The sequence below is a fragment of the Equus quagga genome, chromosome 15 (assembly GCF_021613505.1).
Source record: "Equus quagga isolate Etosha38 chromosome 15, UCLA_HA_Equagga_1.0, whole genome shotgun sequence".
Lineage (NCBI taxonomy): Eukaryota > Metazoa > Chordata > Mammalia > Perissodactyla > Equidae > Equus > Equus quagga.
Window position 1 is genome coordinate 23,132,807 of NC_060281.1, and position 18,264 is coordinate 23,151,070.

The following is an 18,264-nucleotide window of genomic DNA, read 5'->3' on the forward strand; positions in this document are numbered from 1 at the left end:
GGAGGGGGCCTTCCTGCCCACCTGGACCAGACCTCGAGGTGGTCAGAGGGCCCCCTCCCCAGCCCGGCCTCCCAACGTCCCTCAGACCCCAGCCTTGGGGAGGACCTGAGGTTGAGCTGGATGGAACGGGAGCCCTCCCACCGTTGTCTGTCCTCCTCAGGACAAAGAGCCACAGCAGTGAGAGAGGAGGATGCTCCCCGTGGCCATGTGAGGGGACTGGCGCACCCTCACGGAGGGCCATGGGGCCGTCCTATCAAAGTCACAAATGCATGCACCCTGAGGCCTGGCAATCCCACTTTCAGGAATATTCTACAGCTATAGCTTGCCCACACAAAAGGACGTGTTCACGCAACCTTGTTTGTAAGGGAAATACATGGAGAGAACTAAGCAGGAGTTGGGTGACTGAACTGTGGCTCGTCCCTCAGTGGAACTCCAGGCTGCTCGTCAATGTGCTGATGAAGAAGAGGCCCGAGACAAACGGTTAGGTGATGAAAATGGTGCAGGGCAATGTGTATAGCTTCTAATATTTTTGTTTAAAAAAACCCAGTAAGTCGGGCTGGCCTGGTGGCGTAGTGGTTACACTTGTGCGCTCCGCTTCGGCAGCCGGGGGCTTCACTGGTTCGGATTCCGGGTGCAGCCTTGTGCACTGTTTATCAAGCCATGCTGTAGCAGGTGTCCCACATATAAAGCAGAGGAAGATGGGCACTGATGTTAGCTCAGGGCCAATCTTCCTCAGGAAAAAGAGGAGAATTGGTGGCGGATGTTAGCTTGGGGCTAATCTTCCTCCAAAAAAAAAAAAAAAACCCACTAAGTGTAAATGCTTGTGTATGCACAGACTAGACTTTTGAACTTTTTGTACTTTGGGCGTGCAATAACTTTGCAAAAAATCGAGACAAATAAATGAACACTGGGGGCTGAGGTGACGGGGCTTCTCTCTGGCTTTGATTTTGACTGTGTGACCCTGGGCAGCTCACTTCCTCTCTGTGTCCTGAGTTTCCCAGAGGTCAGAAAACCTTAATGTTGGCCTTGTGAGGGCTGTGTACACGTAGGGGAGGTGCGGCAGTTGCAGGGGTGGTCCTCCCAGCCCCTCTCATTTCCTCCTCCTGCTGTAACTGCAGCCGCTCAGAGGGCGTGGGCTGTTCCCTCCTGACAATCCTTGAGAGAGTTCAGATTTCGTCTGGCCCTTTTTCTGAGCTCCCTCCTTCCTTCCAGCATCCCTCCAGACCTCTCCAGCCTTCGTTCCTGGAAGCTGTGCTCACCGATTTCCCATGAGGTCTCCACTTTGCAAGGCCTTCTTCAGCCACGTCTTCTCATCAGGACAATACAAGTTGAACCACGAGGCAATCCAAGTTCTCTCACTCACCCTGGACCCCTCCCGGCTTCCTCCAGGTCCAGGATGGGGTGGGGAGGGGCTCCGTCCAGCCAGCCCTCCCCACCGGCAGAACCCACTCTGCCCCGGGAACCCCACAGTGCCCAGGTCTGCCCCCACCCCTGCACACCAAGGGCCTGGACACTTGGCCTCTGAGGCTCCCGCCAGCCCTGGCAGTTTTATTCTGTCTCAGGGATGACTGGGCCTGAGACTGGGCCATGTGACCCCCAACCCAGGCCACACTGGCCTCCCAGTGCAGCCCAGGAGCAAGCCCAGGCCCAGGGTTGCCCCCTACCCACCACTGCTCTGCAAGCGACAGAGGCATGGGCGTCACCCTCTGCCTGGGAGCCATCTCGGGAAGGGCTTGGAGAAGCTGGAGTCAGCAGGAGATTAATTAATCAAAACCTGAACACATCTGTTGTTAATTAATTCTATGCCAAGGTTAACTCTTCCCTCTCTGGGCTTCCCCTTCCCTTTGGTGGGAAGAGGGAAATAATGGTGGGGAGTCGGGACCCCTCTTCCTTCCTCCCCTTAGGGGGGAACGGGAAGGAAGGGACGCCGGAGGGCAGGGAAGCCTCATCCATTCCGGTGCCTTGTAAGGACGTTGTGGGGAGTTTGCTTTTGAGAGTCGTGGTCCATGGACATTACTCATGAGTCCTGAGGAAATCGGAGATGGACAAACATCTTTATTTACAGCAACAAATAGAACAGACCCTCCCTCCATGCCCTCCCTCTCCCCTTCCAGTCTTTTCCATACTGTTCCCCCTCGTGCCCTGCCCCAGGCCTAAGCCCAGCACCCTCTGGGGTCACTGTATGGGTCAGGCCCCCAAAAGAGCTCAGGAAAGGAGACAGGGAGGGGCTTGACTGAGGGTAGGGTGGGGGTCTCTTTTCACATTTTGCTGTCCTCTAAGCCTGGGGGTCAGGGGAGGCGGACGCCAGGAGCAGTGAGAGGTAGAGAAGCACACAGCTCCGGCGTCCCTGCCTCCCCCATGTTCCTGCGCCCCCACCCCAACTTTCACAGTGTTCTGCAGCCCTGGCAGCTGGCCCAGGAGCAGCCCCCACCCCAGCCACTGCCCCCAGGTCCTTGGTGCCATCTGTCCCTGGTAACCAGGGAGGAGGACTGGCTGGCTCTCTGCAGTGGGCTCAGCTCCCGGGATGGAGGTGGCCTCCGAGCGCCCCCTTCTCACGGGCTTGGGTTCTGAGAGGGCCCTGGGAGGGTGGGAGAGGACCAGGGGGACGGGCAATCAACCTCTGTGCCACAGCCCCCCTGGGGAGCCCCTGCCGGAATCCGCGGGTCAGGAGGAGAAGCAGAGCCCACAGCACTCCATGCAGATCTCCAGGCAGTCGGCCGACTCGCAGCAGGCGTCCAGGATGCCGCAGTCCAGGTCGCAGGGCAGGTCGCAGTCGGCGCATTCGCCGGAGCCGCAGCAGCAGCAGCAGAGGCACGAGTCCTCGGAGCTGCAGGAGCCGCACGTGGCGCAGTCCAGGACAATGTTGCACAGCGTCAGGAACTCGCAGAAGAGGCAGGACAGGATGCAGTGGACGCAGCAGTCTGCGGGTGGAGAGAGCCAGGTGAGACAGCCGGCGGCAGGGGACCTAGCCCGGTGGGGACGGTGTCCACCGAGAGCTCGGTGCTCGGCAGGAATTAAGCTCATGCAACCCTGGGCAGCTCCACCAAGTGCGGACTGCGAGGAGCCCCGCCTTATAGGTGACGGCCGTCAGAGGCACAGAGTGGCACACGCCTACCTCATATGCTGCAGAGCGGAGGTTCGAGCCCAGGCCGTCTTGATCCCGAGTCCCTGCTCGTAACCACCCTCCACCATTTATCTAACAAACACATGGAGCGATGACATGTTCTAGGCACTGCTCTGGGTGCTGGGCATGAATTAAACTCATTTAAACCTCCAACAACTCCATGACGTGGCGCTACGATCAGCCCCACTCCACAGATGAAGAAATCTAGGCCCAGAGAAGTCCCTGCAGACATGTCCAGAATCCTACCACTCTGCTCCTCTCTCGCTGGGGCCACGGCAACGGCCTCCCCGTGTCTATTCCCCACGTGTTCAGAGGGATTCTTGGAAGAGCTTTAGTCGCATTCCACCCCTGCTGTGCTCAGAACCCTCCAATGGCCTCTGCCTCACTGGGAGTAGGAGCCAAAGTGCTCACAGTGGCCCCCACGGCCCCACGTGATCTGGTCCCCTCTCCCACTGACCCCCGGATCACTCTGCTGTGGCCACACTGGTCTCCTGGTCCTGCGGGCACTGCTGCCCTGCCCGGAAGGCTCTTGTCCCAGATGCACGCTCGGCTCCCTCCCTTTCCTCCTTCTTTGCCCAGACGTCCCCTCTCGTGAGTCTGTCCTTCCACGAGCACGCTCTATAATACTGCACCCTGCCTGCCCCACCCCCAGCTCCCCCCCACCACTTGCCCTGGTCTGCTCTGCCATTTCTCGGAGGACTGATCACCTTCCGCCGACTCCACTGCTTTCTCCTCCTACTAAGATGGAAGCTCCCCAAGGGCAGGCGTCTCTGTCTGTTTTGGTCACTGATATAGTACAAGTCTGCAGAACAGTGCCTGGCACATCGTAGGCGCTGAGTAAATAAATGGTAAATGAGTTGACACAGGAGCCTGGCCATGGGCTCCCAGCTGCTAAGTGGAGCTGGGACCCCAGGTGGCCTGGCTCTGGAGCCCGTGCTCTGAACCGCTCAGGCGGCTGCCAGGATGCTGAGCTGTCACCCCTCCCAGGGGTCAGGCCATGGGGAAGAGTGTGGAGTTCCCCTGACCAGGTGGGCCCCTGGCACATGGCTGCTGGTCCTGTGGGAGACTCACACCACCATGGAGGGCCTGACTCCCCCACCCTCTTCCTGTGTGGAGGGACTGGGGTCTGGTACAGCTGGAACCCCTACAGTCTATCTGCAACCTGGATAAGAGAGTTCTTTTCAAGCGCAAATCTGATGAGGTCAGTGGCTTGTTAAAAACCCTTCCTTGGCTCCCTATTGCCCCCAGATGAACGCTAGGCCCACGGCAAGGTTTACAAGGCAGTGAGCCCCTGCCTGCCTGGAGCCTCACTTCCCACCATTCTTCACCTTGAACTTCATAATCTACCCACACCAGCCATTTCTCACCCCTGTGCTAATGCCCCCCTGGCTAGACCCTCCTACTTGTCCTTTAAGGCTTGCTTAGCCACCTCCAGAGCCTTCCTGACTCCCCTCCCCAGGTTTCTGGGATGGTGTGGGTGTCCCCCTGTGTGTGCATAATCCCCTGCCTGTGGCTTTATCACCGTATTTAAAATCTCACCATATCTTGATGAGCTGTTTGTGCCTCTCTCATGAGGCCATGGACTGGGTACCCAGCACACAGCCCAGGGCCTGGCTCAGAGCAGATGCCCCAGACACTTCAAGTGAATGAACACCCGCTTCGTAAGTGAGACTGTTGGGCAGAAGCCTCTCTATGGGTGGCAAGATTTATGAACACATTAATGTGCAAACACGTACACTGAATCCTGTTTGCAGAGGACCAGCTAGAGTCCCCCAACATGGACAGGAATTGCTTAAAAATTGTGGGGTGCAGGTCAAGCACCACTGAGTTACAGGCAGCTGTCACTCATGCTGGTGGGGGAGCTGGACCTGGCTGTCCAGGGTGGCCCTGGCAAGGACCTCCTTTGTGCTGGAGGAACAGTGGCTGGTGTATCCAGGTCCTCTGTTCTCCCACTGCCCCTGGCAGCCCCCGCCCCACCTCCAATGAACCATCTGATGGTGCATAATTTCATTCTGCTAGGTGCTCTGTTCTCACTGAACAGACGCTCCAGTCCTTGAGGAAAATTTCTGTGTCCAGACATGGGGGGTTTAAGCTGGTTCAGTCCAGATGGCTCCATTCCTTGTTACAGCAGCTCTGGGAGAGCAGGGAGGGGATGGCGTTGGCCTTGAGATATGCCTCACTTTACCCAACAGGGGTCCTTTGCAAGGTTCTCTGATTTGACAGTCTTGCACCAGACTCCCTGGAGGGCTTGTTAAAACCCAGACTCCTGGGTCCCACTCAGAGGTTCAGGCCTGGTGGGCTTGGCGTGGGGTTGAGATTCCACTCCGCCCCAGCCGCCTGACAAAGATGCTGCGGCCCCTGCCTCGCACCTTGGGTTTGGAGGCCTCTCCAGGGAGGAGGGGGGGGGAGTGGCGCAGGGCTCACCTTCCTGCGCCTGGAGAGGGATCTGGGAGGCAGCTGACTTGGTGCTGGCTTTGCTCTTCTTGCTGCCCTGGCTGGCGAGAGACGGGTGTGTCTGCAACTTCCGGTGGGTCTTGGGGCCACCCAGGGCACCATTCCCCGCCTGCCTGGTGCCGCCCAGCTCCGAGGAATGGCCAGAGCCATTCGCCACTAGTGGGGTGCAGCCCAAGGGGTTCCCCTGAGGCTGGCCTAGAGAGATGACGAGAAAGAGGGATGGAGGAAAGTGTGGGGCCGCACAGCCTCCAGAGCTCTGCTCTAACCCTGCCTGCTTCATTCCTAGATACACCACAGGTCACGTAGCCGGACTTATATTCTGCAGGTGGGGAAACTGAGGCTCAGAGAGCAGAACTGACTTGCCCAGGGGCACACCATGAAATAGCAGCAGAGATGAGCCTGTCTCCTGACTCCCAGAGGGGCAGGGAGAGGGCTCAGAGCCCTGGACTCCACCTTCTTACCCCAGAAGAAATCTATTCTCTGACCCCTGGGGTCCCAGGAGTTGGGCGAGGGCGGAGTGGTGGGGGATGGAGGGCAGGGATGGTTCAGCTGGGGTGGGAGGATAGCAGTGAAGCGGTTAACCTCCGCCTCGGCCCCTGCCAAGCCCCCAGCTGTTTTTGCCCTTGGTGTGCTGGGTGATTTATTGGAAACATCTGTTTGGAGATGAACGCCCTGGCCCTGGAATCCAGGGGCTCCTCACAGGAGCCCCTCTATCTCCTGCTCCTTCCGCCTCTGCTCGCCGCCCCGTCCTGCCTCTGTAGGGCGGCTGGCAGAAGCAGTTTGCTGAGGGGCCCTTAGGTCTAGGTGAGGAGGGAGAGAAGGGAAGAGGGAGTCCAGTGGGGAGACCCCCAAGGCCAGGAACCCCCTGCCCATCCCAGGCTGAGGGACCAGATTCGGCCTTATCAGTGGGGTGCAGGGAAGCTGGCCCTGGCGATCTCCCCAAAACACCCAGTTCCTCTCCTCCCCTCACTCAGGTGTGCTCACCTGGATGGCACGGTTCTGTTCTTAAGAGACGAGGGCAGGTGTGTGTGTGTCAGGGAGGGGACCGAGAAGGGGTCACCAGGAGGCTGGAACCCCTCAGCTCACGGGCCCTGACTCCTGGGCAGGACCCTCTGGCCTGAGGACCTCTGTCAGTGTGCAAACGTGGGACACTTCCATTGCTTAGGCATCAGGATCTGGATCCTCAACCCCGTCCAGGCCAGGCCTCTGTGTTTGAACTGTGGTGGGAGGAGACGTCTGGGGTGCCCTGGAGGCTGAGGAGAGGGGAGGGTGGCCTCCGTGCTTTCCTTGACTCAGGGGGCTGGGCCTTCTAGCAATGGTCACATCACTGCACACTGACTGCGTCAGCCACTGTTCTAAGCGCTTGACAAGCTAATTATTCTCTCACTGAATCCTCTCAGTATCTCTACAGGGCAGCATCCTCCTCTTACAGATGAGGAAACTGAGACCAAGAGAAGTACAGTAACTTGTCCAGGGTCACACAGCCAGTATGTGTCAGAGACAGAACCAGGCTGGAGGCTGAATGCAAGGGCTCAGAGGGCAGAGCGGCCAGGGAGGGGCAGAGGTTGGGAGACAGGGGACTGGGCAATGAGCTGCTACTGTCACAACAGTCACTACTCTCTTAACTAGCAGCATACACATTTTGAGTTGTTACTAGCTGCCAGACACAGTGCTAAGAGCTTTATGGATAGTGACTTTAAATATCATGATAGATCCACTCTGATTGGCCCCATTTCCAGATGAAAACACTGAGGTCCAGGGAGGATAAAACAACTAAGTTTCCCCAGCTAGGAAGTGGAGGTGGGGGTGGGGGATGATGATGGGGAGAAAGAAGGCAAGGACAAGGTGGGGAGTCAGGGAGAGGATGGGAGAGGCTCCGCGCTGGGAGCCTTCGGCCCTGAGGTCCAGCTGGTGCCTGCCTCTGGGTAAACAGGGGTAAGGCCATGGGAAGTGGTCAGGCCTGAATCATTCTGCTCCTACCTCTTTGCTGCATGGGGGGTGACCGGGCTGGGTCTTTGGCCAGCTTCAGTGCCCCCTGCCCTGCTGCCTAAACACGGGCACAGGGAGGGCGTGTGTGGTGAGCCGAGGGCCCCGGGAGGTTCGGGCAGACAGAGCCCGCCTGTGGCCGTGGCCGTGGGGGCTGAGTCACAGAGCAAACACTCAGGCCCATAGAAACAGGAGTGTCTGTCCAGCTCCCATGCAGGCCCCCTCCTCTGTGGCCACGGCGCTGACCTCTTTCTCTCAGTGCTGCCGGTGGGTGTGTCTGGAGGAGGCTGAGGGCAGCGCGCTAGCGGGATTTAGTAACCCAGCCTTCCAGGGAGTCCAGCGTAGCCCCAGATGTCCCAGCTGAGGCGGCTCCCCAGGCCGGGCCAGCTGGGCAGGCACAGGAGACAGCGCTGGGCCGGGGGCCCTGAGTTCCTCAGCTTGTGTCCAGGGTGAGTGTTCTCTGCACCTCAGTATCCTTGTCTGCAGAGTGGGCTTGGCCATGACCCTCCCGCTGTGTCACCCCAGGGTGACTTGGAGAGCACGTGAGATCATTCAGGGAAAGAAAGTTGGAGAGTGCAAACGTGGCTAGAGATTTTGCGCATCTTATTAGTAATTACAACCCGATTCTGGCGGCCCCTTCTCCTGCTCTTGAGGGTGAGGGTGAATGCTCTCCCTCCCAGGACCTCCTCAGAGGTCGAGCCAAGCCTGGGAACAGAGCTGAAGTTTGGTCCTTTCTGCCCAGAGCAACTGGGGGCGTCTCTCCTTCCTTATAGTCCTTGATGCCCTGAAAGATGGGGCTGGCTGGGCGCTCGCTCCCTGCACGGCCCCCCAGCTTCTTTCTGAGGTGAGAGGCACCTCCTTCCACACAAACACACACCCTCTGGTCCTGAACAATATTGCCTGGAGCCTGTCCACACTCATTTTGTACTAACCATTTTGTACGTGGAGGTCTTCTTCCTAGACAGAAAGGACGGTGACAGTGTCACATGCCTTTCCATTACCGACATCTCAAGGCCGTGGCCCAGGGCTGGGCTTACACGGGCACTCACTGCATTTTTGCCAGCCCATCTGGATTGGATTCCCGCGTGCAACCCCTACATGTTGCCACCCCATACCCCGGCCCCTCAGGACTCACGTGTCACAGCTTCTGTGGGGACATCGAGGTCAGTGCTGTCCAGGGCCTGGGGGGCCCCGGGGCCATTGCCTTGGGGCATGAGGGGTGCCGCCTCCTCCAGGGAGCCCTCCTCTAGCGCTGCCTCCGCAGGGTGAGTGGATCCTGTTACTACCTCCAGCCCAGGTGGGAGGGATGGGGTCTGGGCTGGGGAAAAAGCAGACAACTGAGGTATATTTTCCCTGCCCTGGTCCCCTCCCTGAAGCCCAGAATGCCGTGAGCCTTCATTCTCTCTCTCTCTGTACCAGTCACCCAGCCCTTATCCTATGTGGCAACAGCCCCAGACTCCAAAATAGAAAGCTCCCAAACCACAACCCGTGAGTGAGCAAGGATGTGAGTGTGTGTGTGTGCACATGTGTGTGTGGTATCCAGGAGGGGGCTAGAGACACGTGGTAGAGATGGAGTGGGGAGAGGAGGCAGAGACACACAGCCGGAGAGAACAGACAGCCAGTCGTGATGGAGAGATTAGGGACAGGCATCAAAAGTGACAGGGAGAGAGAAAGAATCAAAGGGACAGTGAAAGGTAGAAACCAAGAGATAGCGCATGAGAACGCGGGAGATGGGGCGGGAAGAGAGAGCCGCAGAAACCCTGTGACGGACAGCTGGGACGGGACAGCCAGACGGGAGGGAGACTCAGCGATGGGGAGGAAGACAAAGACAGGGTCAGAGACAGAGGCGATGGAGAAGGGAGCGTGAGACAGACAGAGTGAGGGGGAGATGGACAGTAAGAAATGGGGTGAGAGAGAGGATGACAGTGAGAGAAAGAGTCAGAGAACCCCGGGGGTGAGGAGAGAGATCAGGCCTGAGGCAGAGGGCCTACAGGCAGGAAGAGAGACAGGGACATGGCCCATGAGGGCTGGGACGAGGCGGACTGAGGTGGACCGCAGCCACATGTAATTACAGTGACTGGCTCAGCCCCTGTGTGCAGGGTGGGCGGAAACAGAAATGGAGCCACCTTCAAACCCACAGCTCCTGAGTGGCTGCACTAGGGCCCCCGGGCCAGGGGAGACTATTACGGAGGTGGGACATGGAGGAGGGAGGCAGAAAGGAGCCCAAGCTCCCGCCCCTCAGTCACCAGGGGTGGGAAGGCCTGAGAGTGAGCAGGGGGCAGAGAGGGTGAAGCAGGGGCCCCAGGGCCAGCGGCCGGGCCAGTCAATTACAGGGTGCTGCCTGAGCATCTAATCAGACCCCAGGTTGTGCCATTGGAATGACAGGGGCCTCAAGAGGGTGGCCTCCTTGCCTCCCCCCACGCCATGTTGGGAGCAGGGGAGAGGAAGAAATGAGAGACTCATAGGGAGAGGAGAGAGACACAGGGAGACAGAAAGATGAAAAGAAAGGGCGGTGGAACCCAGAGAGAAAAGGATCCACACCCACCCATGGACACTACACAGAGAGACTGGGAGAGACACACCCAGAGGGGCAGAGAGATAGAGACACAGACGAGTCCTGGAAAGAGAAGCGGAATCAATCTCAGAGAACATATGGTCCTTCTCTGAGCTATCTCCAAACGACAGTGACAGCGGGAGAAAAGAGGAGGGAGATAATTAGAGGGAGAAAGGAAGGCTGACCATGCAGGTCTGGGGAGGGGAACATCCTGAGGGGAGGGACCATCCAGGGGCTCGGCTGCCTCCCTGGATCCTGAGCATCCCTCTGTGGCCTCTGATCCTCAAAGACCCCTGAGCAGTCCTTGTTCCAAACACCCTGGTCTCCCGTGGCTAGGGGGATGGAGGGGCCCGAGGACCCAAGTGGGTAGCACAGAGAGCACAGGCCGAGCTGGCGTGCTCACGCCTGCCCAGGGAGACCTCAGGCCCTGCCTGGAGACAGGAGCTGGGGCAGGGAGGAGGGAGGGGCTGGGGCTCCTGCAACTCCTGAGGGCCCCAGAATCCTGTGTTGGGGACCCCTCATGGTGCCTGCTGCTGCTCCAGGGAGGCAGGGGGCAGGGCCCTCCAGTCCCATCCACTCTTTGGGCCTGTTGAGAGCCCCCTCATCAACTGGGTTAATGAGAAGGGTCAAGGCTTTGGGAAGATCACAGGGTCGGGCGAGGGGGAAGCAGGCGAGTGGAGATGACTCCCAAGGAGGAGCCACGCTGCTGCTCCTAGCCCTGAGCTGGTCTGCAGCAGCTCAGACACAACTCTTGAGGGCGAAGACCAAATTGGCACAAAGAGGGAGGCTCCGGGCTTGGGTCCTCACTCCCAGGAAGGGGGCCTGCTAAGTTCTAGTCTCTGGCCCCAGAGGCATCTTGCCAGGGCCCTGAATCGGGAGTGCAGACTCTCCCACGTGGTGTAATGAAAAAGGCCTGGGAAGATGCTGAAGACCCCAGCCCTGGATCTTACCAGTTAACAGCTGGGGCAAGTTAGCGGGTCTTGGGTTACCTTGTGTGTAAAGGGGGGGTCCTAACGCTTATCCCTCAGAGTTTCAAGGAGTCAGTGAAAGGCTCAGCAGAGCCCTGGCCTGTGGGGGGCCATTCACGACCACGTCCATCCACACAGCCACCTACCTGCCCGCTGTCCTTCCTCCCTCCCTCTTTCCCTGCCTCCCTGTGCTGTTTGATTCAACACGTATCCAGCAGCGATGATGCACCTCACAATATATCAAGCACTGGGTAGGCCAAAATGAGAAAGACCAGGTCACCACCTCAGGACTTCTCTGTCAGGAGTGGATTGCAAGGCGGTCACACACACTGAGGGGCAAGAGTTCCTGCAGGGGGCAGCCCGAAGAACTGTGGAAATGCAGAAGACGGGCACTTATCCCAGGGGGTGGTGTGTGTGTCTAGGAGGTTTCTAGGAGAAGGCAATGCCCACAGTGGGTCTTGAGTAATCAGTCAGCAAAGAAGAAAAGGACATTTCGAGATGAGCAACAGGAACCAAGGGCCCCAGGGTGAACAGCCGCAGAGTGAACAAGGGACACCAGAGCCATGCCTAGAATGATAGCTGGTGCATGGCAGGCCTGTGGTCACTTCCTAGGCTTTCTGCTGAGGTCACTGGGGTGCCCTGGGGTGACACCGTGGGTCCTGTAGAAGAAGGAGCCAGGATGGCAGCTTTCCTGGCCCCCAGGGTTGGAGAGGCAGGAAGGGGAGGAAGAGGGGATAGGGAGATTGGTCCCCATCTCTGTCTTCCTCCCCCAGTGTCACCACTCTCTGGGTAGTCTCTCCTAATAGTCATCTACAGGGCTGGTGACCTTGAATCTGGTGGGAACAGGAAATCACAGAGAGCACAGACTGAGTCCCAAGGAGACCCCTCCTGCAGGAAACCTGCCATTCGAGGGTGAGCGTCAGACCTCGGGAGGAAACCAGGGAGGAACGAAAATCCAGTCCAGTCATCTTGACCTGGACACACAGAGGGACAGACCTCCTGGAGCCAGGAGGGGCAACAGAGGGGATCTGGCAGACACCCAAGAGAGCAACACTGAGGTCAGAGGAGGAAACTGTGCCAAGTGCTCAGAGACATGGAAGCAGACTGAGAAGGAAGAAGAAGTGGCAGGAAGACCCGATCTGTGAATGAGATACTGCCCAGAGGGCCCGGATGCCAAGAAGCGGCTCTCGCCGGGAACACAGGAGCAGAGAATCCAGGCCAGAGGTGAAGTCCCAGTGCTCAATCACCAAGACACTGAAAGAGCCCAGCTTTCCTTCTTGGGACCACGAGACTCTGCTGTCCAGCCACAGAGGGAGAACATCTCCGAGGAGAAACTCCCCGAGGGACGTTCAAGAGGGTAGAAATGTGGGGTGGGCCACATCCACCCAAATGTGGGGGTGGCCAGCAAAGGCCAAGGGCCATTGTGCGGATGTGCAACTCTTGTTCTGTATACAGGCGCCTGCCAAGGAGGGCAGGGGTGGGGCTGGAGTCCCTGGTTGGGGCCCTTTACTCCCCGGAGGTGCCATCTGCTCACCCAGCTGCATACCGGCTCCATCTGACCAGAGGGCCACCTTTTTCTAATGTGCACAGGGGGCCAGCCATGCTGGTGGCATCTCTGGGCAGAAGCCCTCAGGCCTGCACCTCCCCTCTCACAGGTGTTCATCTACAAGGGGGAAATACAGAAAGGAACAGCCCTTTCTGGACACACTCTCACCCCTAAGACGGGACAAGGTTCTAGTCAATGCCCCGGGTTCTGGAAAAGGCCCCAGAAGGGAGTGGGAAAGTCATGTTTAAATCTGTCAGCCCCAGAGTGAAGGCTGAGAGACCAGCAATCTCAGCAAGGAACTGGGGCTCCCTCTGCCTGCCGTCCTCCAAGGCGGGGGGTGCTCCTGGACCGAGAAGGAGAACGGGGACCTCTTCTAGGTGGGATGGGTTCCCTCCAAACCTGGAAAGTGCCCACAGGACCCTCGTTCTGGAGCTCCAGTGCCTGGTCCCTCAAGTCTAGCCCTTTCCATGGTCTTTATGGTCAGTGGATCCGGGCTCCCCACTCGGAGCTCTGACCATCTTCAGAGGGAGAGGACCAGGACCTGATCTGCTCAGAGTAGCGCCTGGAGCCCCATCCTCCAGTCTCTCCTGGGCTTGGTGTTCAAGGTGGACAAGGATCCTGCGGTTCAAGCAACTGACCTCTCCACAGCCCCAGGCCACCCCTGGGCCTGCTGACCAAGCCACCCATGCTTATATTATTCCTCTTGACCAGATGGTGCTACCCCTCCCCCCTTCCACTCCCCAAATCCTTCATGACCCAGCTGGAGCTTCATCTCTTCCTCCAGAAAGCCCCCGCTGACCCCCGGCCGACAGGCCCTCCTCCGAGCGGCCCACTTGCTGAGAACTGAGCACCCAGTGCCTCCCGTTGGTGATTATAACTTGGTAGTGAAGTCCTGGCTCCTCAACCAGCCTGCAGCCCTCCCCAGCTCAGTCCCTTCAGGCAGTGTCAGTATTCACCTCTGCACCCCGAGTGGGCACTCAGCAAATGTCTGTTGGTGAGGACTGAGTTCTGGAGTTTGGAATGCCCCAGATCAGGGGAAGGATAGAGAACGAGACAGCAAGGATTAGGGGTGGCACCTGGCCCCAAATCCCAAGAAACTGAGGCTGTGGACTCCTTTGATGCACACGTGTGACACAGGCTGGGGACCGGAGAAGGCCTGAGCTGGCCAGTTTAGCTGGGTTGGGTTGGTTTTATTTTAGGTCTGAAGGTTCCAATTCCCCAGGAAATTCAATTTAGAACCAAGCGCAGGAGTGTGACGCCCCAGTGCTAGGCAGAAATCTGCTGTGGGTTAGGGAGCCAGACTCTGGGGCTCTCAGGGGTGGGTGGGGAGGCCACTGGGGGAGCCAAGGGTGTGGGGGCTTGGCCACCTGCCCCAACCAGAGCTGCCCTCAGGCCCCTTGCACCCTGACTGCAACTTGGGTGGCTGAGGGAGGGGCTGACTTGATCCCTGGCCGTCCTGCCAGCAGGGCCCCTGGGGGCAGCGCTATGGCCTTGCTGTTCTGTCAGTGCTCAGCAAGGAGCGTGGGGGATTCTGGTCTGGGAGTTAGGCGTCTGTGGGGTTTTGGCTGGGTCTCCTGCGGTTTGGGCTTCCTGGGCAGCAGCCTCATTCTCCCAAGGCGGCAGAGCTGGGCCTTCTCCTGTTATGAAAGCCACATTGTCTGGCCCAGCCCAGGCTGGGGAGGGGGCTCCCTGGGGTGCTGTGGGGGGGCCTCAAGTTACAGCCTAGGGCTTAACCCTCCCAGTGGTCCACGCTGGGCCTTGTCTTCTGCCCTGAGCACCTTTAGCCCCCTCCTCTCCCTGCTGGGGCTCAGAATGGGTCAGACGGCGGAGCAGATCTTGGAAGGAGGCAGTGGAGAAGAGAGCAGAGAAAATGGATAAGCGGGGGAAGAAAGCAGGGGAGAGTGGGAGGATGAAGGAGAGAGAGGGTTCCCAGACACAGAGCAAGAGCCTTCCCCGCCCCCTGCCTCGAGCTCTCCCTGCAGGCTGAAGGAGCCAGCGCTTGGAGGCACTGATTCTCCCCCAGTCCCCGCTCCAGGGGCCCCGCAGACAGGAGGGAATCCGAGGGTTAACAGGGTCGTGCAGCAGACACATTAGTCTCATTTATGTGCTGGCCCCTGGCCAGACATGTCCCACTTGTCCTCATTCGGGTTTAGGAGACCCCCTCCCACCTCCACAGCCCTGGGCGTCCAGAGCCCCAGTGTCCACACCAGGCAGACCCTGGGAGCTGAGACAGGCCCCTCGGAACAGGCAGACAAGCCCTGATGGGCAGATGTGGAGACTGAGGCCAGAGAGGGGCAGGAACTTGTCCAAGGCAGGGCAGGGAGTTAGTGTCAGAGGTCCAGGACCAGACCTTCATGATTCAGACTCGAAGAGGGGGAAAGGGAGAAGGGGGTGGGTCAGAGAAAGGCGAAAGAGCTAGCCTAGCCAGGAGCTGCCACTTAAGTCCTGAGATGTGGGCCTGCACCCTTCACCCCGCTGCCTGTCCCCGTGCAAATCCCACGTGGTCCAGACTTATCCCCGACCCCAGGTTCCACTGTGAGACTGGCCTACATGGCGCCATGAGGAGAAGCGAGGGCCGCAGCTCGCAGAGCTCCCACCCCAGCGCCCTCAGGGAGTCACACACCCTCCTGGGGTTGGGATGCTCCTGTGGGAATCCCAGGGACAGGGACCATACGGACACTGCGAGTTGGGGAAGGAGCATTTCACTCCGGTTGTGGGCACAGAGTTGGAGTGAGTGTGCGTGTGTGTAAGAGCCAGGCCTAGCCCGGGTGGGGAGGAAGGCGAGAAAGACGAGATGGCAAGGAGGGGAGGGGCCGACAAAAGTTTTGGGAATCGCTCAGCTCTGGTTGGGTTGGAGGAGGGGAAGGAGAGAAGGACTCAGACACCCCCACCCACGCCTGAGGCCCCCATAAATATTTACACACTGGGCAGAAATGGTCGGGACGCAAATCCCAGACGGACAGACAGACACTGCGGTGTGCGTGTGTCTGGTGTTGGGAGTGGGGGGAGTCGGAGCCAACTTGGCGCGGCAGCCGCCTCCATTCGGGCCCTGCCCCCATCACCCCAGCCCTCCGCCCCCCTTGGACCCGGGCCCCGATACCCAAATTCCTCGTCCCGGTCTCCACCCGAGCTCCCCGAACCGTCTCTCCACGTCTCAGGGAGGAGGGGGGAGAATTAACACCCCCCCGCCTCCCACCTCCACCCACCCCGCGAGCCGCCTACCCAGCTCCCGTCCAGACTCGCTCTCCATCCCCGGTCCTACCTGGGCCCGGGGCTGCGCTCGGGGCTCCATGGGGCGCGTCGCAGTGAGGGGAGGGCTGGCCACTCACCTGGGACATCGGCTCGGGACCTGTGGAAAACAGGGCTCAGCGGGCGGGGCCGGCCTTCCCCCGCGCGTGCGGGGAAGGGGGACTGGCAGGGGGGACCCAGCCGCAGCCGCGCGCCTGCCCCCTTTCCAGCGCGGCAGGGCCCCGGACTAACTTACTCGTGCGGGCTGCGCGCTGCTCTCTCTCCCGCCCGCCCGGTCACCGCGCGGGGCCTGCCATGCGCGCCGGCTGCAGGCACCCCAGCCGGGGCCGCTCGGCTCCTCGCTGCCCGCCCCGCGCCCCGCGCCCCCGCCCCGCTCACTCGCTCCTTTCTCCCATTTCGGCGCCAGCGCGCGCCGCTCGCCCCCTTCCTTCCTCCTTCTTTCGCTCCAGCCCCCTCGCTCCTCCCCTGCTCGCCTCTCCCCTCCCCTCGTCCCTGGCCCACCCTCTCTCCGCCCCCTCCTCGCCCGGCCGGTCGTCCCCCCACCACGTCCCTTCCCCCCGCCCGGCTGGGCGCTGCCTGGGCCGGACACGTCTGTCCGCGGGGCGCCGCGGCCGAAGCCCCCACAGGAAGCCGGCTCAGCGCGCTTCCTCCGCGCTCGCCGCGCTGGGCCCCGGCTCCCCACATCTCCGCCCCCCAGGCCCAGCGCCCCGAGGGGCTGCGCTTTCTCCCTCGCCTGTGCTAAACTCTGCCGAAGTTTGAGGAAAATCAGGAAACGAGAGAGAGAAGCCACTGTGACCACAACCACCTCGAGCCAACTGTCTGAATAACTGTAGCCCCCAAATCTCGTTGTCCCAAAGATGGAAGTGGTCGAGTTCCTCTGGCCCCCTTCGCCCAGCCCCTCGGTCTCGGCTGGATCCTGGCGCCCGCCCCGCCAGAAGTTGTCCCTCCGGGGAAATCCGGTTAGTGACGAGCTAGCCTCCTGCGTCCTGTGGTAGCTCTGCGCATCCCTAATGCCCCCAACCCCTACCAGCTGTGCGTGGGAATTCGTGTCCGAAAACCAACTTTGGAGGCAAAGAGAGGTTCTCCGAGCTCAGCCCTTCTTTTGGCTGCATCCTGGAATCCGAGACCTTCCACGTCGCGGGTGCGCGGGGAAAGGGGAGAGAAGGGGCCCCTCCAGGCGGGGACAGCCTGGCGGCACATCTGGAATTGTGCGCTGGGTCCCTCCTCAGGGCCGTGGGGGTGGGAAGGAGCCGCCGCCAGGCAGTCCGAGGGGGTTCAAGGACCCTCAGCGTGACCCGGGGACCAGGTCCCCGAGAATGGGGGAGGGCATGGAGCCTGCGGCCGGCCGCGTGGGGCTGGGCGGGCCGATGGGACGATCCTCAGGTGGAGTCACCCGCTGGGGTGACAGCGTCTCGGCTACACTTGGCCCTGGCCGCCTGGGAGCCGAGTCCGGGCTCCCCACCACGAGGGCCAGTGAGCAATTAGGGAGGCGGCGGCGCCAGGCCAGTTCTCCTCGTCCCGCGTTCCAGCCCGGGCTTGAATCGGGGGCTGGGATGCGGGGGACCGAGTGAGGGACTTGGGGCTTCTCCTTGGTTCCTTCCAGTCTCCGCAGTAGCTACTTACAGCGCTCAAAGGTCCTCGCGGCGCCGTCGCAGCCGGGACCGCCGTGGCCCCCACGGCGCCCGCTGCGCTCTCGCCACCGGCGGCGTCGTCCCCGAGATGAGCCCAGGCGGCTGTGGTTGGAAGAGGGGGCCCCGGGCTAGGAGGAGGGGGTCCCGCTCCCTGGGCAGGGCTGCCTGCTGCGGGGGCCCGGCCGGCACCCCGGGAGCCAGCCCGGATCAGGCTGCTGTCTGGGCGCTCCGGAGAGCGGGGTGGACTCCCCCTTCCTGGCAAGGGCTGAGTCACCCGGACGCGCCCGCACTGGGGCTCGGCGACTGCTGCATTCTTACCGGCTTACCTGGGCCCGCGGGTTAGGCCTCACCCTCCGCCAAGGGTGGGGTGGGGAGTGGGGCAGAAAGGGGGCTGGACATTGTCCTTCTCTTTCTGTCCTTTCCTACGTGTAGGTCCTTCTCCCCAACCACAGCCTCTAGTGTTGCACCAACACCCCCCTGCTTCTCAATCATTATCCAGGGTCCCTAAACTCGGGGTGGGGCCTGTACCCCAGCCTTCCTGTCCGAGTTGCTTGCTTGAGCTCAAAAGTCCTCTGAATCTGGCCCGGTACTAATATGTCTGGTTTTTTTGAAATGTAAAATATACTTTAAATTTAATCTCACATATTCGTTATACAGGTGTGCTCAGTTTGTGAAAATTCAAATTCAGCAAGCTGAACATTTTAGGTATATGTGCTTTTTTGTATGACTATTATACTTGAATAAAAAGTTAA

The 18,264-nt window shown here is 60.0% G+C and overlaps 1 protein-coding gene across 4 annotated transcripts; it reads right to left on the reverse strand.

The window, feature by feature from the left end:
- Positions 1–2,089: 2,089 nt before the first annotated feature.
- Positions 2,090–17,580, reverse strand: MDFI (MyoD family inhibitor). 4 transcript variants are annotated; one of them, XM_046640523.1, is made up of 5 exons: positions 17,505–17,580; positions 15,895–15,981; positions 8,700–8,877; positions 5,549–5,773; positions 2,090–2,921 (listed from the first exon to the last, which is right to left on the reverse strand). In XM_046640523.1, exons 2-5 carry the CDS (start codon positions 15,922–15,924, stop codon positions 2,665–2,667), a joined length of 690 nt encoding a protein of 229 aa, XP_046496479.1. In that variant the 5' UTR covers positions 15,925–15,981; positions 17,505–17,580; the 3' UTR covers positions 2,090–2,664. The 4 variants fall into 4 exon arrangements, with proteins under 4 accessions (XP_046496479.1, XP_046496477.1, XP_046496478.1 ...); XM_046640521.1 differs by having other exon boundaries at positions 8,700–8,882; positions 17,505–17,574; XM_046640522.1 differs by lacking the exon at positions 17,505–17,580 and adding an exon at positions 16,117–16,262.
- Between the last annotated feature and the right edge of the window lie 684 nt (positions 17,581–18,264).

Excerpts from the sequence above, each read along its gene's own strand:
- MDFI (XM_046640521.1), bottom strand. The coding sequence starts at position 15,970 with ATGTCCCAGGTGAGTGGCCAGCCCTCCCCTCACTGCGACGCGCCCCAT. Across the intron at positions 5,774-8,699 it reads CCCCACAGAAGCTGTGACAC|GCCAGCCTCAGGGGAACCCC; the intron begins GTGAGTCCTGAG and ends TCATCTCTCTAG. Across the intron at positions 2,922-5,548 it reads CCCTCTCCAGGCGCAGGAAG|ACTGCTGCGTCCACTGCATC; the intron begins GTGAGCCCTGCG and ends CTCCACCCGCAG.